General features: G+C 41.5%; 1 protein-coding gene and 1 long non-coding RNA gene across 8 annotated transcripts in view; one reads left to right on the top strand and one right to left on the bottom strand.

Moving 5' to 3' along the window:
- Ten-m (teneurin transmembrane protein Ten-m) overlaps positions 1–19,832 on the top strand; it is a 520,735-nt gene that overhangs the window by 150,613 nt on the left and 350,290 nt on the right. For all 7 annotated transcript variants that reach the window (XM_071781862.1, XM_071781853.1, XM_071781856.1 and 4 more), the window contains exon 2: positions 225–309. In XM_071781862.1, the coding sequence (XP_071637963.1) occupies positions 294–309 (16 nt within the window). In that variant the 5' untranslated portion in view covers positions 225–293. The remainder of the gene's footprint in view (positions 1–224; positions 310–19,832) is intronic.
- LOC139815181 (uncharacterized) overlaps positions 1–19,832 on the bottom strand; it is an 83,757-nt gene that overhangs the window by 19,603 nt on the left and 44,322 nt on the right. The window lies entirely within an intron of this gene.

The following is a 19,832-nucleotide window of genomic DNA, read 5'->3' as shown; positions in this document are numbered from 1 at the left end:
ACTCTCTCTTTATGTGTAAATATATATCTTCCCATTTCCTTTACAAATGAAATTGTTTGGAAACTTTATTTTTTTCTCTGTCGTGCCTTATATACGTTCGAAGTTATATTAAAATCATGTATGATTTTTCACATGTATCGATTTCACTCTAATTTTAATCATCTCTAAATTTAATAAGCTATTCTCAGTTTTACATTCCTAATTCAATTATTCGCTTATTCCAGGTGAAGATTTGTCCCTGTATAACCGCGACTCCGACAAGGAGTGACTATCGAGGTACATGAAAGAAGGACATGAACTACTCGCAAGGTAAGCCAATTCCGTTCGATAATATTACGTTCTAAAATATAACGTAGAAATACATCTCCCGGCTCCTCCCGGCGGTGAACGATTTTACTTTACGGGAGAGACGCGTCACCGATATCTCCGTGTATCTATCGAATTCACCGAAGGTTTGTCCTCGTCCGATTTCCAGCCCGCCCAAGTGAACGGGCGGCGGTCTGAAACAGTTCGGAAATTCACTCAACTAATCAAATACCGCTAAAACCGCTAAACAAGTTAGGTTAGCAATCTACGTGCTCCGAATGGCAACTCCGAACTGCTGCGGCTGCGAAGCGCGAAAACGCTCGCGACTGCTTCCGCAATCCGCACGCCATCTTCGCCCTCTCATCCACCTACATTCCTTAACGAGGGGAAACGACTCGATGCAGACGTGTACGGATCGCCTAATCGACGGTCCAAGTTACGCGATTCCAGGTTTTGACTTTGTCGTGTCCATCGTGTCATCGTCTAGTTGGTACAAGAGCGATCGATAGAGCGGTAACCTCTCCAATTTACAATTAGAATAAAGCGCGGTAACGCATTAAAAACTCAAGGAAATTATATTAATATTGTATCTTTATATAGAAAGAACATTCCTCCTACATATAAAATGATAAAAAAGTAAAGATTGAAAAAAATAATTAAGACAAAGCGTTTTTGACGATATTTTTCTTTAAAAAATTTAGTGATATTTTAGTATCACACTTTATTATAGTTTTTGACTATGTCTTTTCTTTTGCGCTAGTTTTCAGAGTTGAATTAATCAATAATAATTTAACGAGTTTTCTAACAATTTATATACAAACTATAAGACTATATATCCTAATAGTCCCAATTCCATTTATAAAATTTATTAAAATCGCTGTGGAACTTTTTGATTGGGAATGCAGTCCATGTATGTGTCGGATCAGATAGCTAATCAATATGTCTCGAGGGTGCAATGACACGTGCTGTCGTCCCGTCAAGATGTTTTCTCCCCCTCTCGTGACCTAATTGTCCTCATATTTTTGACATCGGACGTTATCTCGTCTACCTGCCTAATAGAAGAGCCGCATAGGAGACATATCCGTAATATCTAAGCATCTTTCTGGTCATTCACATGCAAATGTATGCTGAGTCGACCACTAGGCTCTCCACGGATGAGCGGATCCACAGTCGATGTACAGCGGACACTGATCCCTCGTTGCATCCTTTGTCCTTGCAACGTCTTTTCAGCATTTTCGTCTCGTTTACTATTTTACGGAGGGATACCTTTCCGAATGAAAAAGAGCGTACAAATTAGTCGGATCGTTAGTGAAATCCATATTAACGAGACACCCGATTCTCCCTCAGTGGAAACGCACTCCGGATCCCATGTTAATTCCAATCCCCAGGTCTTCAACAACGCACAAAGAGGAGAGAGTCGCAGCGACAGCGTTCTGTATTTCTTTTGTTGCGGTAATACTCTCCACTAAACAAGTCCTGAATATTTTAAACATATTTCACAGAACGCACATAAATACCGTACGAAAGAAATATTTTTCTTTCTCGTTGTCGTGCACGACAAGAAGAGAAAAATATACACGACTGCGTCGCGAATGAGAAATGAGGATAAATCATTCGCGTGTTTCAACTGCTTGACGACGTTAGGCACAGACAAAGGAACTGATTAGCCTTCGTAATTGAAACGCGGAAAGGAATAACAAATTAAGATACGACAATTGAATAGCACGGAATAAAAATACAATGTTGCTTTTACAACTTTGTGTCTTTTCAATTTTCCTTACATATCAAAGGGTTATGATCGATAATTTACTTCGGATCAGTTTGCTTGGGTGTCGCCGCAACCCCTCGCGCGGGAATGGCAACCCGGTCGCAACTTCCTTTCGAGGGACGAAAAGGAAATGTAGAAAACGAACGCGAACGGCCGCCGAATACAGGGCGGATGATGAATTTAGCCCGTTTTAAAGAGGTTATTGATAGAATCCATTCCCGGTTCTAAACGCATGGTCGATCGAGCGAGAGACCCAGGACCGTTAGACTATCCCCCATGCTTTCTCTCACCCTTAACGTAATTACGAATCCCTCTCGCTCTCTCCGGCCTGGTCAAAGACGACTAAATATTTCCGCTCCGCAACATTTTCTCTACCTCGTTCGCGCTAAGCCGATATTTATTCAGGCGTTTGCCCAAACGAATACCCGCCGTAAACCAACGTTAATGTCAAGAGTTATCGCGTAACACGGTCTCGACGAGTAGCGCGTTCGCGCAGCTACCATTTCATCCAATTTGCAGCGCTACAGCGTATAGAGTGCACCGAATGGGTTGCGTCGTAACGCGCGCGTCGCGTTTATCGATGTAAATTCACGGAGGAATTGTTCCCGGGTGTGAGCCAAAGCAAGATTATCTACTTGTTCATTGCGATAAATAACTCGGATAGAAACTATATCGACGTCGACGTAGCGGGACGAAATGGAATGCATATCTTTAATTAGCGGCATGCGCGCGAAATCGCGCAATAAAAGACGTGGTCACAGCGGAGGAAAGTGCTGAAGTGACTCTTTGCGATATGAACCGCTTTCTCCGCATACAGCTATCTAAGAAATTGACGCTAATCCACCTCCGTCTTACGAATTAACTCTTTATGCGGCGCTTCGTGGAAGGGGACGCGAGTCGGACTGCGAGAAAGAAATGCCGCCAGGAACTCTCTTCATCCGCCAACCATCCGGCTTATATATTGTAAATACCACGTAATCTGATGACCTCCCGGCGACGGTCCCTTCATTACCAGCGCGGGTGCCATTGTTCCGTAGGTATAATTGAATTCCCAAGGCAGCCGCTGCCGCCAGCTAACCCTCATCCTCTCGACATCAGCGATCCGAGAGAACCGCCGATTCCACGTTGGAACTCTACGAGACCCTGATTTACCCCATTCAGTCGGGAATAATGCGATATCTCGTCCCCCCCGAAAGCCACATCGAACCTCGACTCGAGAGAGCGGGGGTCATTTCGGCAGAGGAGCGGGTTAGTCTAAGCTCGTACACGATTCCGAATGTCCATCCGTTCATCGCCCAAAGTCTTCCGCTCGTCTCCGCGAATGTCGCTTCCACTTTGAGTGCAAGCCAACAATGGATTCTATCGATGCGCCCGAGAATGGTCGATAATTCGAAACTGAACGCCAACCTCCGCTACGTTATATTCCGCGTAATTTCGGTTTCGAACGTGGATTATCAGAGTTGCTCTCTGAACCATATAAATTTAATACGAACCAGCTCGCAATGTACGTAAGGTTCGGAGCGCTATATGCTCGTATAGGTTTGCATAAATAATGTAATTTCACATTTGCATGAATGTGTGCGAAATATTTCTCGATATTTTCTTTACGCATAAATTTTTAAATTAATTTACAGAATATTTTCACTTGAGAAAAATATCAGAGCGTCGATTTCCAAATTACGAATGACTGAAAACGATTTTTCTTTTTCTTTTTCGAACTGAATTATATGGAAATAAATCACCTGTTACTTAACTTTACATCTTCATATAAAATTTTTACTCGGGAAATAAATTTTGTATTGTAAGTAACGTTCGTTATATTACATTATAAATTTTCACGAATGACAACTAGGGATCAAGTTCTTAATGGTCTTTTAAGTGTCAGAACGATCGTTTCACCAGTGCCCGATTTACTTAGAGCACACTAGAGTATTCCTATCATCCCCTTTCTAAGTCTGACGGCAATAATTTTACTCGAGCACCTCCTGTGTGAGAACTCGCACCGTAATCCACGATACGTACGTTAAATATGCATGCATTACAACGCGCGATAAATATTGACTTTAATATATTAAAATTATGTATGTGACTTTTAATGTATCAGAATTATCACATCAAGCTCAAAGCGCAATTTTCCATTGTGCATATATCTACACAAATCTCACGTGCGTAAAAGTAATAAATTGGAAAAAGAGATACCCATTTTAATATTTTACCGCTTAACGAAGATATATTTGACTGAAAATTATTTCTCATTTTTGCGGAAAATAATTTTCGCGCGCAAAAAAGTGGAAATTTTAAAACGGTCTGCTCAAACGATAGAAATAATCTGATAAAAACTGAAGTGCCATCCTCATTACGACAAATTGGATATAATCAGCTGTTATGCAGCTGTATATATACGTATGGTATGGATAATCACACATGAATTAGAAGGTCGACTTCATCGTCGTTTATCAAATACCGCTGACTGTCAGTTCGAGATGATAATAAAGTGTGTAACGTGTCTAACTGGGGAAACGCCGCAGACATTCGCTAATCGTAAGTGTCAGGAGGTCGTCGCAGCATTCAGAAACCAGGACCACCTATGGCGTTCTGGATGTTACGGTCTGTCGCATCTAGGATCCCGCCAGTGATCATGAATAACAATGCCGATAACGCGTCGACGTCACCGTATGCGCTGTCCGTAATTAATGCTCGTCAGACGCCTGGAATGGAAAACTCACATTTTCTCCCCGTGCATCTCCGTGTTCCAGTATGATCTAGACGTTGAGGTGCCTTCACATTTTTTTTACGACACTGACAGGTATGTACGTGTTCTTCGTACGAACAATTTCCTGCGCGACTAATTTCGTGATGCGTTCTGTTTTCGTTGCGTCGATGTACAAAACACGATAAAGTAGCTCGATTTAAATCAAGATTAAAATAATAATATCACGCGCATGAAAAGCGTAACACAGAAATTACACATCCACGTAATCCGCATAATCGGCTGATTAAATTATGTATGATTTGTGACAATTTAAGAATTAAGAGCTTATAATTTATAGGGATAAAGTGGACAGGTATTATAGTGTAATATCTGTCTTTTTTATAAGTAAAAAAACGATTGGTGTAATACTAAAATTAATAACTAGGACAAATTGTATTTTTCTCCTTTTGTTGCCGATGGAAACTTTCTCGATAGCGAGAACGCAAAAATTTTCATCAGCGACGAAATTCCTTCGGAGTTGTGTAAATCGCCTTTGTGCAGGAGATACGCACATCGTGAGCATAAACACGCCGTTCGCTGCACGACGCTGCAGGTGCCCTGTCATAGTCATGACTGATGACCGACATTACGATTTGTCAATAACAATTGTCCCGGGCATAACCGCCCCGCGCAAACTGCAACTGATAGCTAACATCGATTGTCCACGTCGACGTAACTGTCCGCCACCCGGAGTGACCCATAACGTATCCGCACCAAAAATCTGCCGCGGACAGCCGGGCGCGAAAACGGATTCGCCCAGGCAACGTTGTCGCGGCTGGTACGCGACGTCCACGCGAACACACGCGACCGATCATTTCGCAGCATTGCCAATTTTAGTGTATTTTTTCTCGGTTCTTTTTTCTCTTTTTTTTTTTAAACAATCGAGGGTCAATCCGCGCGTCAACTCGCCCGCCGTTCAACTGGAAACGAAAGCTATTATTCCGTTGGGAAATAACGGGGCTTTTTGTTCGTCGCGAAGTGTCTCCCCGATAGACTGACGTTCAACATAATTAAAAATTGTTACAGCAAAACGCGGCGTTTTGTTATTCATTATTGGTGCGTGGAATTTTTGATATCACACGTTATTAATTTCTTTATGATATTTAATCGAGATAACATCATTGCGCATAGAAACATCCGTTGTCGGTGGCGTAACAATTATGCGAGCGGATGAACGACTGCGCGATGTTGGAATTACTGCGCGATTGCTTTCTCGAATGCACGCATCTCGAACGCGGAAAATCCCGTGAGATTTTTTCCTCAGCCACTCTCGATCGCCCTGCTCTCAACGAGTAGAAAGAAGTGAATGTAGGAAATTCAATTTGATCGCCGACACGATTTTCGATTGGCAGACAGCTCGAGAACACGTGTGTGCTGCGAGTGCAACGAGGAAAGAGAGAGAGGGAGGAGGGAGGGAGGGAGAGAGAGAGAGAATGAACGGAACCGAGTCAGTAACGAGTCGCATTGTGCGACTGAGATCTTTCTCATTTCTCTTGCCTTCGTTTTATTTTCCGTCGTAAATTTATCATCCATTCGTTCGTGGATATACGCAACCTCGCAAAGCAAGCTGTGGACTGGACGATTCCGTGCCCCTTCAAAAGTTATTTTTCTTTCTTTACTTGATTCGTAGGCATTTCGAACATCTACGCGTGCTTGAATCTTTTATTTTCTATCATCGCATCGGGATAATTTATAAAACATTGAAGATATAATATTATAGAAAAAAAATAAAGATACACCTGAGAGAGAAAAGTGATTTATCTATATCTATAAGATATGTACTTATATGTGTTTTTAAGCTAAATAAAATAACTTATATATTTAATTTAAACACACTAGAAATTTGCTTAAAATTAATATCTACTATTACGGTATAGTATATATATATATATATATATATATGTAATTGAAAATATTTGTCCTGAGAGAGAAATATACAACGCACTTATGTCTCAAATTCGTTCTGAATCCGCTCGTTACTTGAAAGCAATCAAAAAGACTGGCTGACTAGTCGGTGAGGGAAAAAATACGTTACAAGTAGAAGCTGTTGTGACTTAAACGGGTGTTTCTTCTTCTCACCGGGATTCGTCCCGATTCAGGCCGCGTGAGACTTAAATGAACCTGCAAGAGCCGCGGATTCGTACGTCGCGTCAGTCGGAGCAAAACGGACAGACAGCGTAGGAGAGCTGTATCTGGTGGAGGTTAACGTTCACCAGACGCTGAAGAGGCCCCCCCGAGTACCGGAGGCGTGCTCGAGGGCCTCTATTGAATTAACTCCATTCACCAAATTGCTCTCGCATTATGCTGGATCACGCCTGAGCTAACCTCCTGTACCTCTATAGCGCACAATCCCTCTCTGTCACAAACGGCATCGCCGAGGACGAAGCCGTCGTTGACGACTGAGATTCGCGTTCCGTTTCGCAGCAATACGCGTGCCCTTCTCTTTGTGACTCATCAAAGCCACAGCCGGTTTTCCTCGTCGGCGTCGGGAGAGGAACTCCGTTTCGCTCGGCCCTCGCCCGCGCATTTTTTAAACCGTCATTCTCAAGATTCGGTTCAATCGCTGTCCCGTTCGTTATCGGCAAGAATATCGAAATATTGGGAAATTTAATTGTATCGAAGTATTGAATTTCCAGCGGAGGACGACTGATTGGTTAAGGGAAGTAACCGATGAGATCAGACAAAGAGCTCTTCGTTTCTTTTGTTGGGCTATGAGTAGTCTCTGGCCACTCGCGCTCGGAAAGACTCGGCAATTGCAATAGTAATAGCATCTCGATTGTTAGTGAAATATTAATTGATTGTTCAAAACCATGGCAAGTACAACACGATCATCATTCACATTTCAACCAGGCAATCCACTTTTCGCAAATGATCTCATTGTTCTTCCTTTCGCTTCACGGACGGCATCATCGGGACGACGCTTGAAGATGTTCCCACGAAATACTGCCATGTTGGGCGAGAGAATCCTTCGAGGGTTTTCTCAACGAAGGTTGACGAGAAGTTAGTGTTATTACCGTCATTGAGGATGGCCAGAAACGTCTCTTACGTACGATCCTTAATTTACCCGAAAGCTTCGTCCAGCAATTCTCTACGAATTTAGAGCGTCTTGTCCTAAAACTTACGGTCACGTTTGGAGCGTCGCAAATCTTTCTTTCCTCTTCTTCCTTTTTTTTCGTCAGAACGATGTCATAACGACTTAACGACATTCTTGATAGTCGTGTCGTGATACGTCGGGATACAGCGCCCTGTTCGCGGTCATCATGTACAATAATTTTCACCGTCGACGGTCAATCTCATGTATAAATCTCAATGAAGTCGTTGGAAAGACGCATTGAAACATATGTATTTTACTAGACAGCAAACTATACGGCGACGGGCCTTATATTTATCTGCCGGTTCGTAAATAGCGCGTGTTTAAGGTTCGTAATGAAATCTAAATGGCGGCTATGCCGGGAGCAATGGCAATTGCAACGGTAGCGGCGACCACTCGGCAGGTTAACGTTAGAAGAGCTTTTATCGAGCGCATGCCCTGAGTGCAGGTGACTAATCCATCCTTTCTGCCCGCTCACTGGTGCAGGAACGTACGCCGCGCGGACTCAAAGATTAATCTTCCATACCGAATGGAGTCAAGAACGGATATAATTAATGAGCGCAATTAGACGGATAATATACCATAATACCGCGTTTGATCAGAAAAAAAGCCGTAAGAACTGCACCCATAAAACTGCATCAAGTGCTTAAAAAAAAATAAAATGAGTCGCTTAAGTATATCGCATCAATAAATCACGATGTATTAATAAGATATTAAGCATGCATACGTAATAAAAATAATAAATTACATGTAATAAAATACATATATATGTATATATGTTATGTATATATATTTATATTAAAATAATATGTTTGGAAAATGGAATAAAATGAATTTCTCTCGCCGTTTGCGTTTTCTCCATTTCTCCTATCTTATTATATTTACCATTTTGTTACGTTTTAAATTTTGCGGTTCTATGCATTTTCTCTGGTTCTTACGCCAGTGCGGCTTTAGCACTCATTACACTCTGGCAACCGCTGCCTTAATTTCTCTTTGCCACGTACCCTTTCTCGCAGAAACCGACCTTTCTGGCCGCTTGACCATTATTTACACCCACTCCCGCGTCCTTCCTTCCTCAAGCTCGATTGTATCCCTTGAGCAAATAAATGACCTCGTGATTTTTAATTGGATCTAACCGCAAAATTGGGAGCCTACGGACAATAAACGAGCAGTTGAACAAATAAGACGGTGAAAAGTTAGTGAAAATGATTTGTTTTTATACGAAAATCATCCGTTGCTATATATTTGGCGCTTATTGATAGTCGAATATTAAAACAGTAAAAATTTCTTAATAATTAGCAATGATAAAATTAAATGCGCAATAATAAGAGCAAAAGGAGGCATATTAAACGAAGATATCAAACGTGTGGATACATAAGGTGGCATCATTGTGTTCGATATGAGTGTCTGGACCATTAAATCTCCATGCAGACGCGTCCGGAACCATTCATGTAAGAGCAGCACGTAAAACGGACTCGTAACTCGTATTTTTTACAACCTGCCAATGGAACTATTCAAAGCGCGTTCGACGATGCTCCCCACGCTGAATCATCGCAATAAAATCGAACGTGTCGGGGTGGCGCCGCGGCCTTTGCATGACGTGCGTCTGGATACCGTTTCGGCGCCGCGCCGCGCCGCGCCGGGCACCTCCTGCCTCTGAAGCGAAGGGGTTCGTAACGGGTTATTCGATCGAACCAACTAACGCGGGGGTCAATGAGGAATGTTAAATGTACATCTCGCGCAATCACGCTACACCATGCAAGAAGTCCGACCCAAACAGTTTCGCTACCAATCGAGAGAAACATGCTTTGTGCACAGATGTATGTGCACGTATATCTACGATAGTAGGAAAGAGAAGAGAGAGAAAGAGAGAGAGAGAGAGAGAGAGAGAGAGAGAGAGAGAAATAGAGGAAGAGAGAGAGAGAGAAACGGGGAAACTCCATACTATGTATATACACGTATCACGGAAATGCAACCGAAGTGTGTGTCCTATACCTCGCGCGCTATATCCCCATGGTATTCTACTACTTACGAACACGCTAATTACCCAAAGGAATTTGCTGGCGTTCGTTCCTTCCGCGTATCTAAAGACCTTTAAGCGTTATCAGCTTTCGCGAATTTAGTAGCCGTATTTCCGCGAGGCAGAAGCTCTATCACCACGTTAACGCGATAATAAAAAGTAGGAACATTATCACTAACTGTATAATTAAAATTGCAAGGATCTCTCATAACCGCGAAATACGAGAAATAAATCTTGTTATGAAAACTGAAAGAGAATAAAAGTATACGCGGGAAAATTGATTACCGATTTACCTCATTCTTCATTGTAGACGTTATAGATCGCGCGATTATGTTATAAAAGATAAGAAAAACTCTGCATTAGAAAATTTGTGATTAATCTTTCCAAAATAAAGATTCTATAGAAGGACTACATTATTCGTTATTATAGCTTTCTTCCTGTCAATATTAAATTTATCTGAGTAATTATCAAGATGTAATTAAGTTTCTGATAATTTACGTTTCTTTATAATTATTTATGAGGAAATGTACGCTTCTCGCAGTACTTTATATAATATGAACGACATCAATATATTCTGTTGTGAATAAATATGTTTGTGTTTATATACAACAGATATTTTAACTTATCCATTAAAAACATCTATTTGTGCAGATATTCTAAAGAGAATATGCTGATGTGCATAAAATTTGTTGTAAACTTTATTCGGATCGATAACTCCGGAACACACAGAATCCATAAAGCCGATTAACGTTCGATAGTCCATTGGCACAGCGCGCGCGTTTCCCGTTTCTCGTTTCGGCAATTTAAATTTCCAACGGAACTGGATACAATAAAGACATTGAATCGGCGCAGATTGCATCTGTTTGCCAAGCTCAAATTACGCAAGACAAATCGGACTGATCGCGAATCTCTCGTTCGTTATTTACTCGGCGATTTTACAAATAAACCGAATCCAAATCGATCTGCAAAAGCATTTTATTTTAGTCTACAGTCGATAATGACACTTTGGTTTCACTGCGTCAACTACGATTAATTGATTCGTGCTAGCCGAGCTGTCATTATCACCGCTACACGCGCGCACGCACGCACGCACGCACGGACGGTTCGTCGTAAATTGGCTCACGTTTCGTATTCAACTGCGCGATTTAATTATATGGTCGATGAAAGACGAGAAGAGAGAAAGAAAGAGAACTCGGTAAAAGTTTGATTCGACTCGTAGATTCTATTTGCATCGAACCGACATCGATAGAAAATCTTGCGATAGGAAAGCGCACGCTTTTCACTAGACGATGGATTACGAGGTCGAATTTCATACCATTCGCAAATGTACTAATACCGAGTGGCTAAATATCAATGATATTAAACACTCGATACACATGAGAATCTAACGATCCACTTTAAAAACACTAAATTTCTGATTACGCTTGTAACGCGATTTTGTAGATACGTATTATTATACGCAGCACTTCCGCGTTGCATTACTCATTGTCGGAATTATATAATTTATTCGCGCAATTCATAATGTTGGACGCAAAACGGATAATAACATCGAACGTATCGAACATCCGAAATGGCGTGTTATTAACAGTTTCATTGTTGCGTGACCCTTTCGCGATGTTTTTTTATCATGTTTAGATGAATACGTGAACTAGTTATAACGTATGACTATCGCATATCGGCAGAATCGCTCTTCAAATGGCCAGAAATAAACGAGCCGTCGCCAGTTTATGCAGATTTTAATCGCGAAAAGCACAAAAGCGATGCTGCGAGAGATGTATCGGCAATCGTTGATTGTCCATATGCAATAATATGGTGTGTTGCCTACGCGTATAAAACATGGCGTGCCTTATGTAAGCAGCGATGCGTCGCGTCGTCGTCACGAAAAATCGATAGTCGCCGGAAATCCGATGCGATTTCTCCCGCGGGCAATCGCGAGCAGATTGATCGTAGATATTTACTGACAGTGAGACAATTCAATTTCATGCATGCTCACGTATTACATCACCTTAACTTTGACGCTAGTTTCCGCTTTTTAAACGACGAATCTGCACGTCGAGGGAATAATCGCGATTGCACGAAAAAAAAAGGTGAAAAAACCTGATATGAGGTTGCCACTGACCCAAATTCGTATATCCCGAATCGCTGCCGCATGACTAAGGCGAAGGAAGAGACAGGAGAGTATACGTCGGTACACTCCGGCAATCTGCATATCGATTTCCCCGGGAAGATGCGTTATTCATGGGAAACGGAGTCGTACGTCGCGGAAACAGAGGGTGATCCGCGCGATCGCGATACGCCAAACCCATTTGAATCGAGAGTCGACTGCGACACGCCATTCTCTCTCGACGGAGGAAGTTAAAAAGGAAAAGAATCAGACAGGGAAACAGGAAAGGAAAGAAGCAGGAGGGAGGAAGCAGGCCGTGGTATAACCGGGGATGGCGGAGAGGAGGATGGGCTTCCGCTAAGTCGTTGCTGATTTCTTTGCGTTGTCTGAAAAAGATGTCGGCTGAGATATGTCGCGCGATCCATCTTGTCGACGACGACACCCCGAGTATCGAACACACGCGTTTCCTTGTACATGCGTTTCGTGATAAAACGTCCACCAGCATCTCGTACGTACAGGATAATAAAAAAAAACAGCAGCGACAACATAAAGATTGATGCCTGGCCTTAATCATTACAAACACATTAATATTTTTAACAAGCGTGCATTACTACGGAATCTTTTCAGCGACGAAAACCATTCATCTGCTTTCCCAGTTTTCGTCGAAAGGCGCGAAGGAAAGCAGAGTTCTGTCGGTGCGTCGTCATACGCCGCCATGTAAATAAAAAAGCGCGACCGGTCGTGACAAAGTTTGCGCAAAGCGAGCACACGCTATTCGGTCTGAATGCGCTTATTATATAGTAAGCGTCATTTGTTACCTCTTTAAAAATAGCGGTGCGGCGTCGTCGACGGAGAGCGGATGCTGAGCCGCGGGACGATTTATCAGTGAGCCTGGAGACAGGCTCGGTCATCGTCCAGACAGGTTTGCACGGCGGGTGTGGACGCTAGCGTTAAATTCCGCAGCCTCGTCTGGACATAGAACTTACGACCAAACACGAGGGTTCATAGCGTTTTTTTCTCTCCTTCTCGCGAATCACTTGTCTCTTGTTCGTCGAGATAACAATCCAGATGAAATTTCGTTCGCGCCTGGAAAGACTGCGGAAAAGAGGCTATGGGTGAACGAGATTACCCCGCTTTTGCCGTCGTCGACGAAGCTTGACCTTTGTGAGCTCAAGAGAGAAAATGACTTTTTGATTCGACACGGACGATCGAGCGACACTGAAGTATTAAATTTGCACGTACGAGAGCCTTAGAACGCGGATCAAGTGGGATAAACGATAAGAGCTATTGAAAAGCATATACCCCATTCAGTGTAAAATATACATGTTTTTATTAAAAAAAAAAAAGGTTAGAAACGGAGAGCATTACTGCAAGCGCTTATCAATGAAAATTCAGAGTGTATATTTATGTTTAAAATCCCAACGCGATACTTTCGCCCTTTGATGAAATAATTCCGCGAAATTCGACCGCGACGATACATAGCCAACATTCCCCGTAGACATTCTCGAATCGAGGGAAGGTATCTATTAATCAAAATTTCAAGATATGCAGAACTCATGATAGCCAATTAGTTTGGTACCTTCCCTGGCGTCGAATCGAATCAATTTGATCCGTCGCGCTTCCGTGGAGTAGTACGTCGGTTGCGATAGGTGGATATGGCAAAATTTCAGGGGTAGCGAAAACCCATTACCACGGAGAGAGAGTTGGGTATGGGGTAGGTAAGGAGCATTACGAGATGATATTAGAGAGCGCCGGTCCATTCCCTACCACTATCGTCCCTTCCTACTCCGTCGACCGATCCTATCCGCTTAATAGATTCAGCGATATTATTGAATTAGCGGGGTTGAACGAAGCCTGGCTACTTAGACGCGTTAACGAGAAGATCGACGGGAAAGATGGCCGTGAACGAGAGGGAGGCTATGGTCCGCGAATCGAAACGGCACTCCGATATTACCCTTCTGGACCGTACCATCCTCGGGGGCATAACTCCTTGAATTTCCATCGGACCGCGAAACGCAAACAAGAAGTCTAGAAGAAGGAAGAGATTGCACGGAGCGCAGCTATGGAACATATAGAAAGTTACGTGACTTCGATTTTCCATCTTGCACAAGAATATTACGCGCGATATATTTACCAGCGAAAATTCAATTATATCTTCTTCGAGTTACTTTATTGAAAAGATTGACAAGAGAACTGAACATACGCGTGCTATGACTCGTACTAATGTAATATTCTTTCCCTTCGATTTTTTTCTTATCTTCCAGCATCCCACGTAATATTCCCCGGTATAATATACTCGGTTTTAGCTGGAAAGCCTGGAAATATTATTCGGGCAACGAGGATATATGGAAAATATCGCGAACGCGAAGTTTGACTAACGTCAGAGACGCACGCGGTAACCTGAGAGACTGTTTTCCGCGCAAGAAGTAAGAAGCAACCCTTGGGCGAGCAGATGAATCTACCTGTACGCGAGGCGCAGAGTGCCACTTCGTCATTGCCTTACGGTAACGGTTATGCTTTGGGAAAGTTTACCAGTTTCCTACTCTATCTATCTGCCTCGCTCGCTCGACGGATCCTTTTACTCGTCTCAGCGTTATCTTCTACCCGTCTCTTTCTCACTTTTTCCTTCACAGACTGCTCTCAACCCTCTCTGTAACGCGTCATCCTCTCGCTAAGAGTCAAGTTGTGCGAGAAAGCACTAGCTCGCCCCTGCAGTCTCACACGTCGCCTCATTCCAATTCGCGTTAAAAATTCCGCAGGAAAATGCAAGTCCAATTTGCATCGGACGGAAATTGACTTGCAAAGATAAAAAATAGATATGTACGTTAATGCACAAATTTCGCAGTTTATATTTTAATAAGGAAAGAAAGAAAACCAGCAAGACCACTTATTACGTTAAAGACCGCTAAAGTAAAAATAACTTCGTGAGTTGGCCGATTACCATTTCGCTTTGTGATAACCTACGAGTATGCGAGAAACTTACGTACAACACTAGCTATAACTGTAACTTCCCGAAGAACGTACCATGCAAAAATTTCTCTCAGATTGTACAACTGTACGGGAAATTTCTCGGAAGTTTTTAAATGCTCGGGACTTAAAGTCCAATATTTACGGACTGCGGTAAGTGAAGCAAAAGTGTTTCCTGCACAGATTACACATTTTGAGCTTATTTTCAAATATACATACGTATTACGTGACACGTCGCGCTTAATTATAAATACGCTATAAATTTAATGATTCTCCGCAGGCGTATATTTTGTTTCTTGTCACGACGTTTATAAGTCGGCACGGCCTGAGAAAATCTCACTCGCGTCAACCCGGATTTTCCGGCTGTCCCTTCGTTTCGAAGGGCCTCTTCGGTCTGTCACTTAATAATCTTTATTCCCTAATTCCACAGGATACGTAAAGTCGGGCAGTTAAGTCGCCCGGATTAGATATGATCAAGGAACACGAACAGACGAGGGTTCGCGTTTCTCCTGATGTTTATTCGGTACGAAGAAAAAGAAAAGAGTTCGCTCGTGCACGAGTTGCATAGTCCTAAGCTCTTCTTCTGGAGATATCTCGAGATTAGAAACAGACCGGAACAGTTCGATCACTGATATCTTTCGCATACTTACATAATGATATATACCTAATTCTTCTTATTCTTATCTTATGAAAAATATATAATATATAATATGTATATCAATTTACAATACGCAATTATGTAATAAATTATCATTTCGTTTAAGGCTTTTATACTCAACGAATACTTTAGAACGCAACAAAGTAAATTAAAAATTATAAAGTACTTTTAACATCTTTTAGCATTTTTCAAACACGTAATTAAAATATATTTTGTAGCTACTATATATGTGTATATATTCTACTATATTTCAGAATATAATGATTACTTCAAAAAAGATATTTCCAAGATACTCTCGTCAATATCGGTCTTTCCCCTGAAGATTGTGGAAACGAAAGTCTATAGTAACGAAAGCCCGGAAAGTTCCTTTCCTCGATCGAAGCACGGTCTTAAGAGGGATGTTGAATTACCTCCTCGAGCTGAACCGATCTCGTCCAGCCGTTCAACGTCGGATTGTCAATCTCTCAACTCGTATCCCTCCCTGGAGTCGTTCCGGCGAAATAGTTAGCTCGATTTTGCCCATGGAAAGACCCCCTTCGAGAATCCCTTTAGGCCTCGCGGGCGCGTGAGCTCGTGCCACGATGGAGAATCGGCACCGCTAATAATTACCACCCTTGAAATTCTCTGATTCGAAGACACCCCACGGACCATTTCTCGCGTGGCTGAGCACGCGATTTCGAAAGCCGGGCGCACGCCGTAGGCTGTATCCGCTATGCCACGCTGAAATATTTCGCCTCGAGGCGAAGAATGGCATGGTGCCGGCGCGGCGCGACGCGGCGGGAGTGACGTCGAATGTAATCGAGGGGATGAAATCGTTTGTCACGTCATTTCATTTGTTACTTTCGAGTCGTCTCCGTAGATAGTGTCTTTACGTCGTAATTCATAGCGTGTATGAAAAAAACCCCAGCTGCTTCATCTGTCTCGTGATTGTCGCTTTTTTGTTTGCAAATATATTTGCGTTTATATGTGAATCAAGTTCTATAATGATATACTGACGATTCTACATCCTGTTGATTCTGTTGACTAATTACCATATATAGAAATTAATTATTTCTTCTCTTTTTGGATATTCTATCTAAGTGCTAACTTAATTCTTTCGTATATTTTTCCGCGCGATGTAAAAGAATTATTGCATAATAATTTAATTACTTACATATAACAATTAAATGAGCAAATTTTGCATAATGTAAGCTTGCAATGTTTCTCTTAAATTCAAAAATTCTTACTCAAATAGGAATTTTCATCTTCGAGAGCAATGACAATGAAAACCTGCTTATTATATCGCGGACAGATGATAAGCCTTCCTGTATTCTTGAATTAAAATGTACACATTCGCGCACGCTTGAATGTGTTATGAGAGATTGTTTCAATGTTTCGCAGATTGGCTATTAAAACCTACCCATACGAAGTGCCTCGAGAGCGTACTCGCCTTCGCGAAACCCTCTAACACCACTGCCGACGACATGAAGGGTTGTTCTCAATTTTCCTAAATTACGCACGCCAGGCTATAGTTGCAATGCCTATGGACGAGGAAATGTGTTTTCACCCTTTCCTTTTCGATTAGACGCACCGATCCCGGGGCTATCATATATTGCAAAAAAATTGGACTGTTATCTATAAAAGAACGGTTTTGCTAAAGTATATAAAGATTTAGCTAGATACAGATCTAAAAATAATTTTGTTTCACCATCCGGATAACTATAGTAGAACGCTAAAGTATAACGATGATACTGCAAAAAATTTGACAGTTGAACAAGCAGTTTGAGTGTCCTACATAATTATTTTAAGATGATCCAACAAAATTATTTTCAGATCTGTATCCAGCTAATTTTTAGATACTTCAGCAAAATCGTTCTTCCTGCGTACCTTAAATTTAATACACTTCTGATCTAAAAAAGAAATATCTTAGAACGTAATATAATAATTTGCATCCGTTATGATACAGATTTAAATCCCAGTTTTCCTCCAGCTTTCTGCATATTATCGATTTCATCGCTAAAATAAAATATGACACTCTGTCTTCTCTCATTAATCTTGCACACTTTATATACTACTTCCCTCTCGCGTACGCTTAAGCTCATTGCAAAACAATTCGGCCAATTTCACGCTCGATTCATACCTTTGCATATTTAATCAGTGTTGTCTTCAGCGACAAACTAATTACATTTTTGCTACGAAGAAAGGAATTAGGAATGGGGAGTCGATATTCCACCATCCACTGCAACGCGCGCATGATTTGAAGAGGGTTCTTACAAATACAATAATAGTAATAAGCCAATCCCCGAGGCAACGAGCCACCACGACACAGCTTTTGATGAAGATTATTGACTGCAGAGAAAGAGAGCTCTGGCAGAAATTGGGTCGTCAAATTTCAAAACTACTCAATTGTTAAATAATTTACAGATGAAAATGCGCATTTTGTGATAAATGTCATATGCAATAATTTAAATAGAATCAAAAAAATAGAATTGGAAAATAGGAAAATATCTGTTTTATATATAACATCTACATTTGATTAGGAAGACAGTTCGAGGATAACTTGATTTTGACGGTAATGGGGCATTTGATGCTGATGAACTGCCGAACAAAGAACTCTTTTTAGCTGAAAGAAAAGAAAGTTGACTGGAAAATCTAATTAGCCTAGCCCATCATCTCCACGGCAATTCAATACTGAATCGCCACCTCTTCTCTTTTTCTAAAAGCAGCATAATTAAATTTATTGTGCCCAAGAAAGTTGTACCTGATTCTCTGCCAGTATCTCACTTTCGTCGGCCTTGAAACGAACTTTCACGAACTTATTGAATTAAATCGCACATAGTTAAAAAATAGCTATGTAACTTGATATAATGTTAACATGAAATCGATTCGTTATCAGTGCTATAGTATTCAAGCTTTAAGTGTCATACTTATATTATATGTTATATATTAACATGAAATTCTGCTAGACTTATATTTTAATTTCTAAGCATCTTTTGCTTTAATTTTATATTTTTCCGTATATCACGCTAAAAGACTAAAACAGAAACCAAAATGGAGCAGGAGAAGACTCCCGTAAAGCCGATGAATCTCACAAATAGGCTATCAGAATCTGCCGCGCAACTTAGCATTAAGTATTCGCTGTTTGCATATTAATTGTTCATTATGTCAACCGGCCCCTGACATCGTTACACGTAAGCGAGAGAGCTTATTTGGCCGGAAGCGGGAACCGTGTAACGATCTCCGACGATCGGGCGGTTCATGATTGTTCATTTCTTGTCCCCCTTTTGTAGACGTTACGCACAACTATCTCGGGAGCGATGTATGCAGATTTTTTAAATCGTCTCTATTACACGGAGCTTCCCAGCCCGCGAGATTGACATCACGGACATCATTGACATTCAGATAAAAATCGGTAGGCGCGATTATACGACGGTCGGTCGTCCGGCCGTTTTTTCTCCGGGAGCTGACAGCAAAACGGGGATGCTGCAAATATGGTGACAGTAGCAACGCAGAAGAGGAGAACACGAGTGGGCCGCGCGGCGAGGAAGAGCAAGGGAGCTGAAGCCCATATAACATTCATTCGTGATCCGTTGGGAACGCTTGAGAACAACGTCATACTTTCCCTGCCATAATTCGTCGAGGGAGAATTTTCCATCGTTCTGACTTCAACGTACTGAAATACCAATTTCGAAATTTCTGTCCGCGAACGCTGTGTAACTACATAACGACAGTCTCCATATAGGCGCGAAGTTCATGGTCGCATGTCCGTTGCGGTTTTTGTTTTAATAATTAATAATGTGTTATAAAAACGGCATTTTTACGAGTACATTTATTCATCAATGGAATTTAATCAATGGAACGTATAAAAATAATATAAAAAATGCACTAATAACACAAAAAATTAAAGTGAAAAATGAAAAAGATGCACAATATGGATATTGGAAGAATTTATTCGGTGGAAACTTGCAACGCAGCGCGGTCAATAACGTAAAAAAAATTTTGTTCAATAGCGCTACCGCGCGTCAGCCACTTTCATTTCCGTCCTCAATTGATATCATAAAACGGAAATATAGAGAAGCTTCGAGTTAATTTCAGAATATTCTGGTGCGCTAAAATTGTCTTTCCAAATGGATATTGAAATTTTTTAAAATAATTGATAGTTACTATCGTGAATTAATCCTCTTACA

This window comes from Temnothorax longispinosus, chromosome 6, assembly GCF_030848805.1.
Source record: "Temnothorax longispinosus isolate EJ_2023e chromosome 6, Tlon_JGU_v1, whole genome shotgun sequence".
Taxonomy (NCBI): domain Eukaryota; kingdom Metazoa; phylum Arthropoda; class Insecta; order Hymenoptera; family Formicidae; genus Temnothorax; species Temnothorax longispinosus.
The sequence above is the reverse complement of the archived record's forward strand: the minus strand, read 5'-3'. Positions and strand labels throughout refer to the sequence as shown.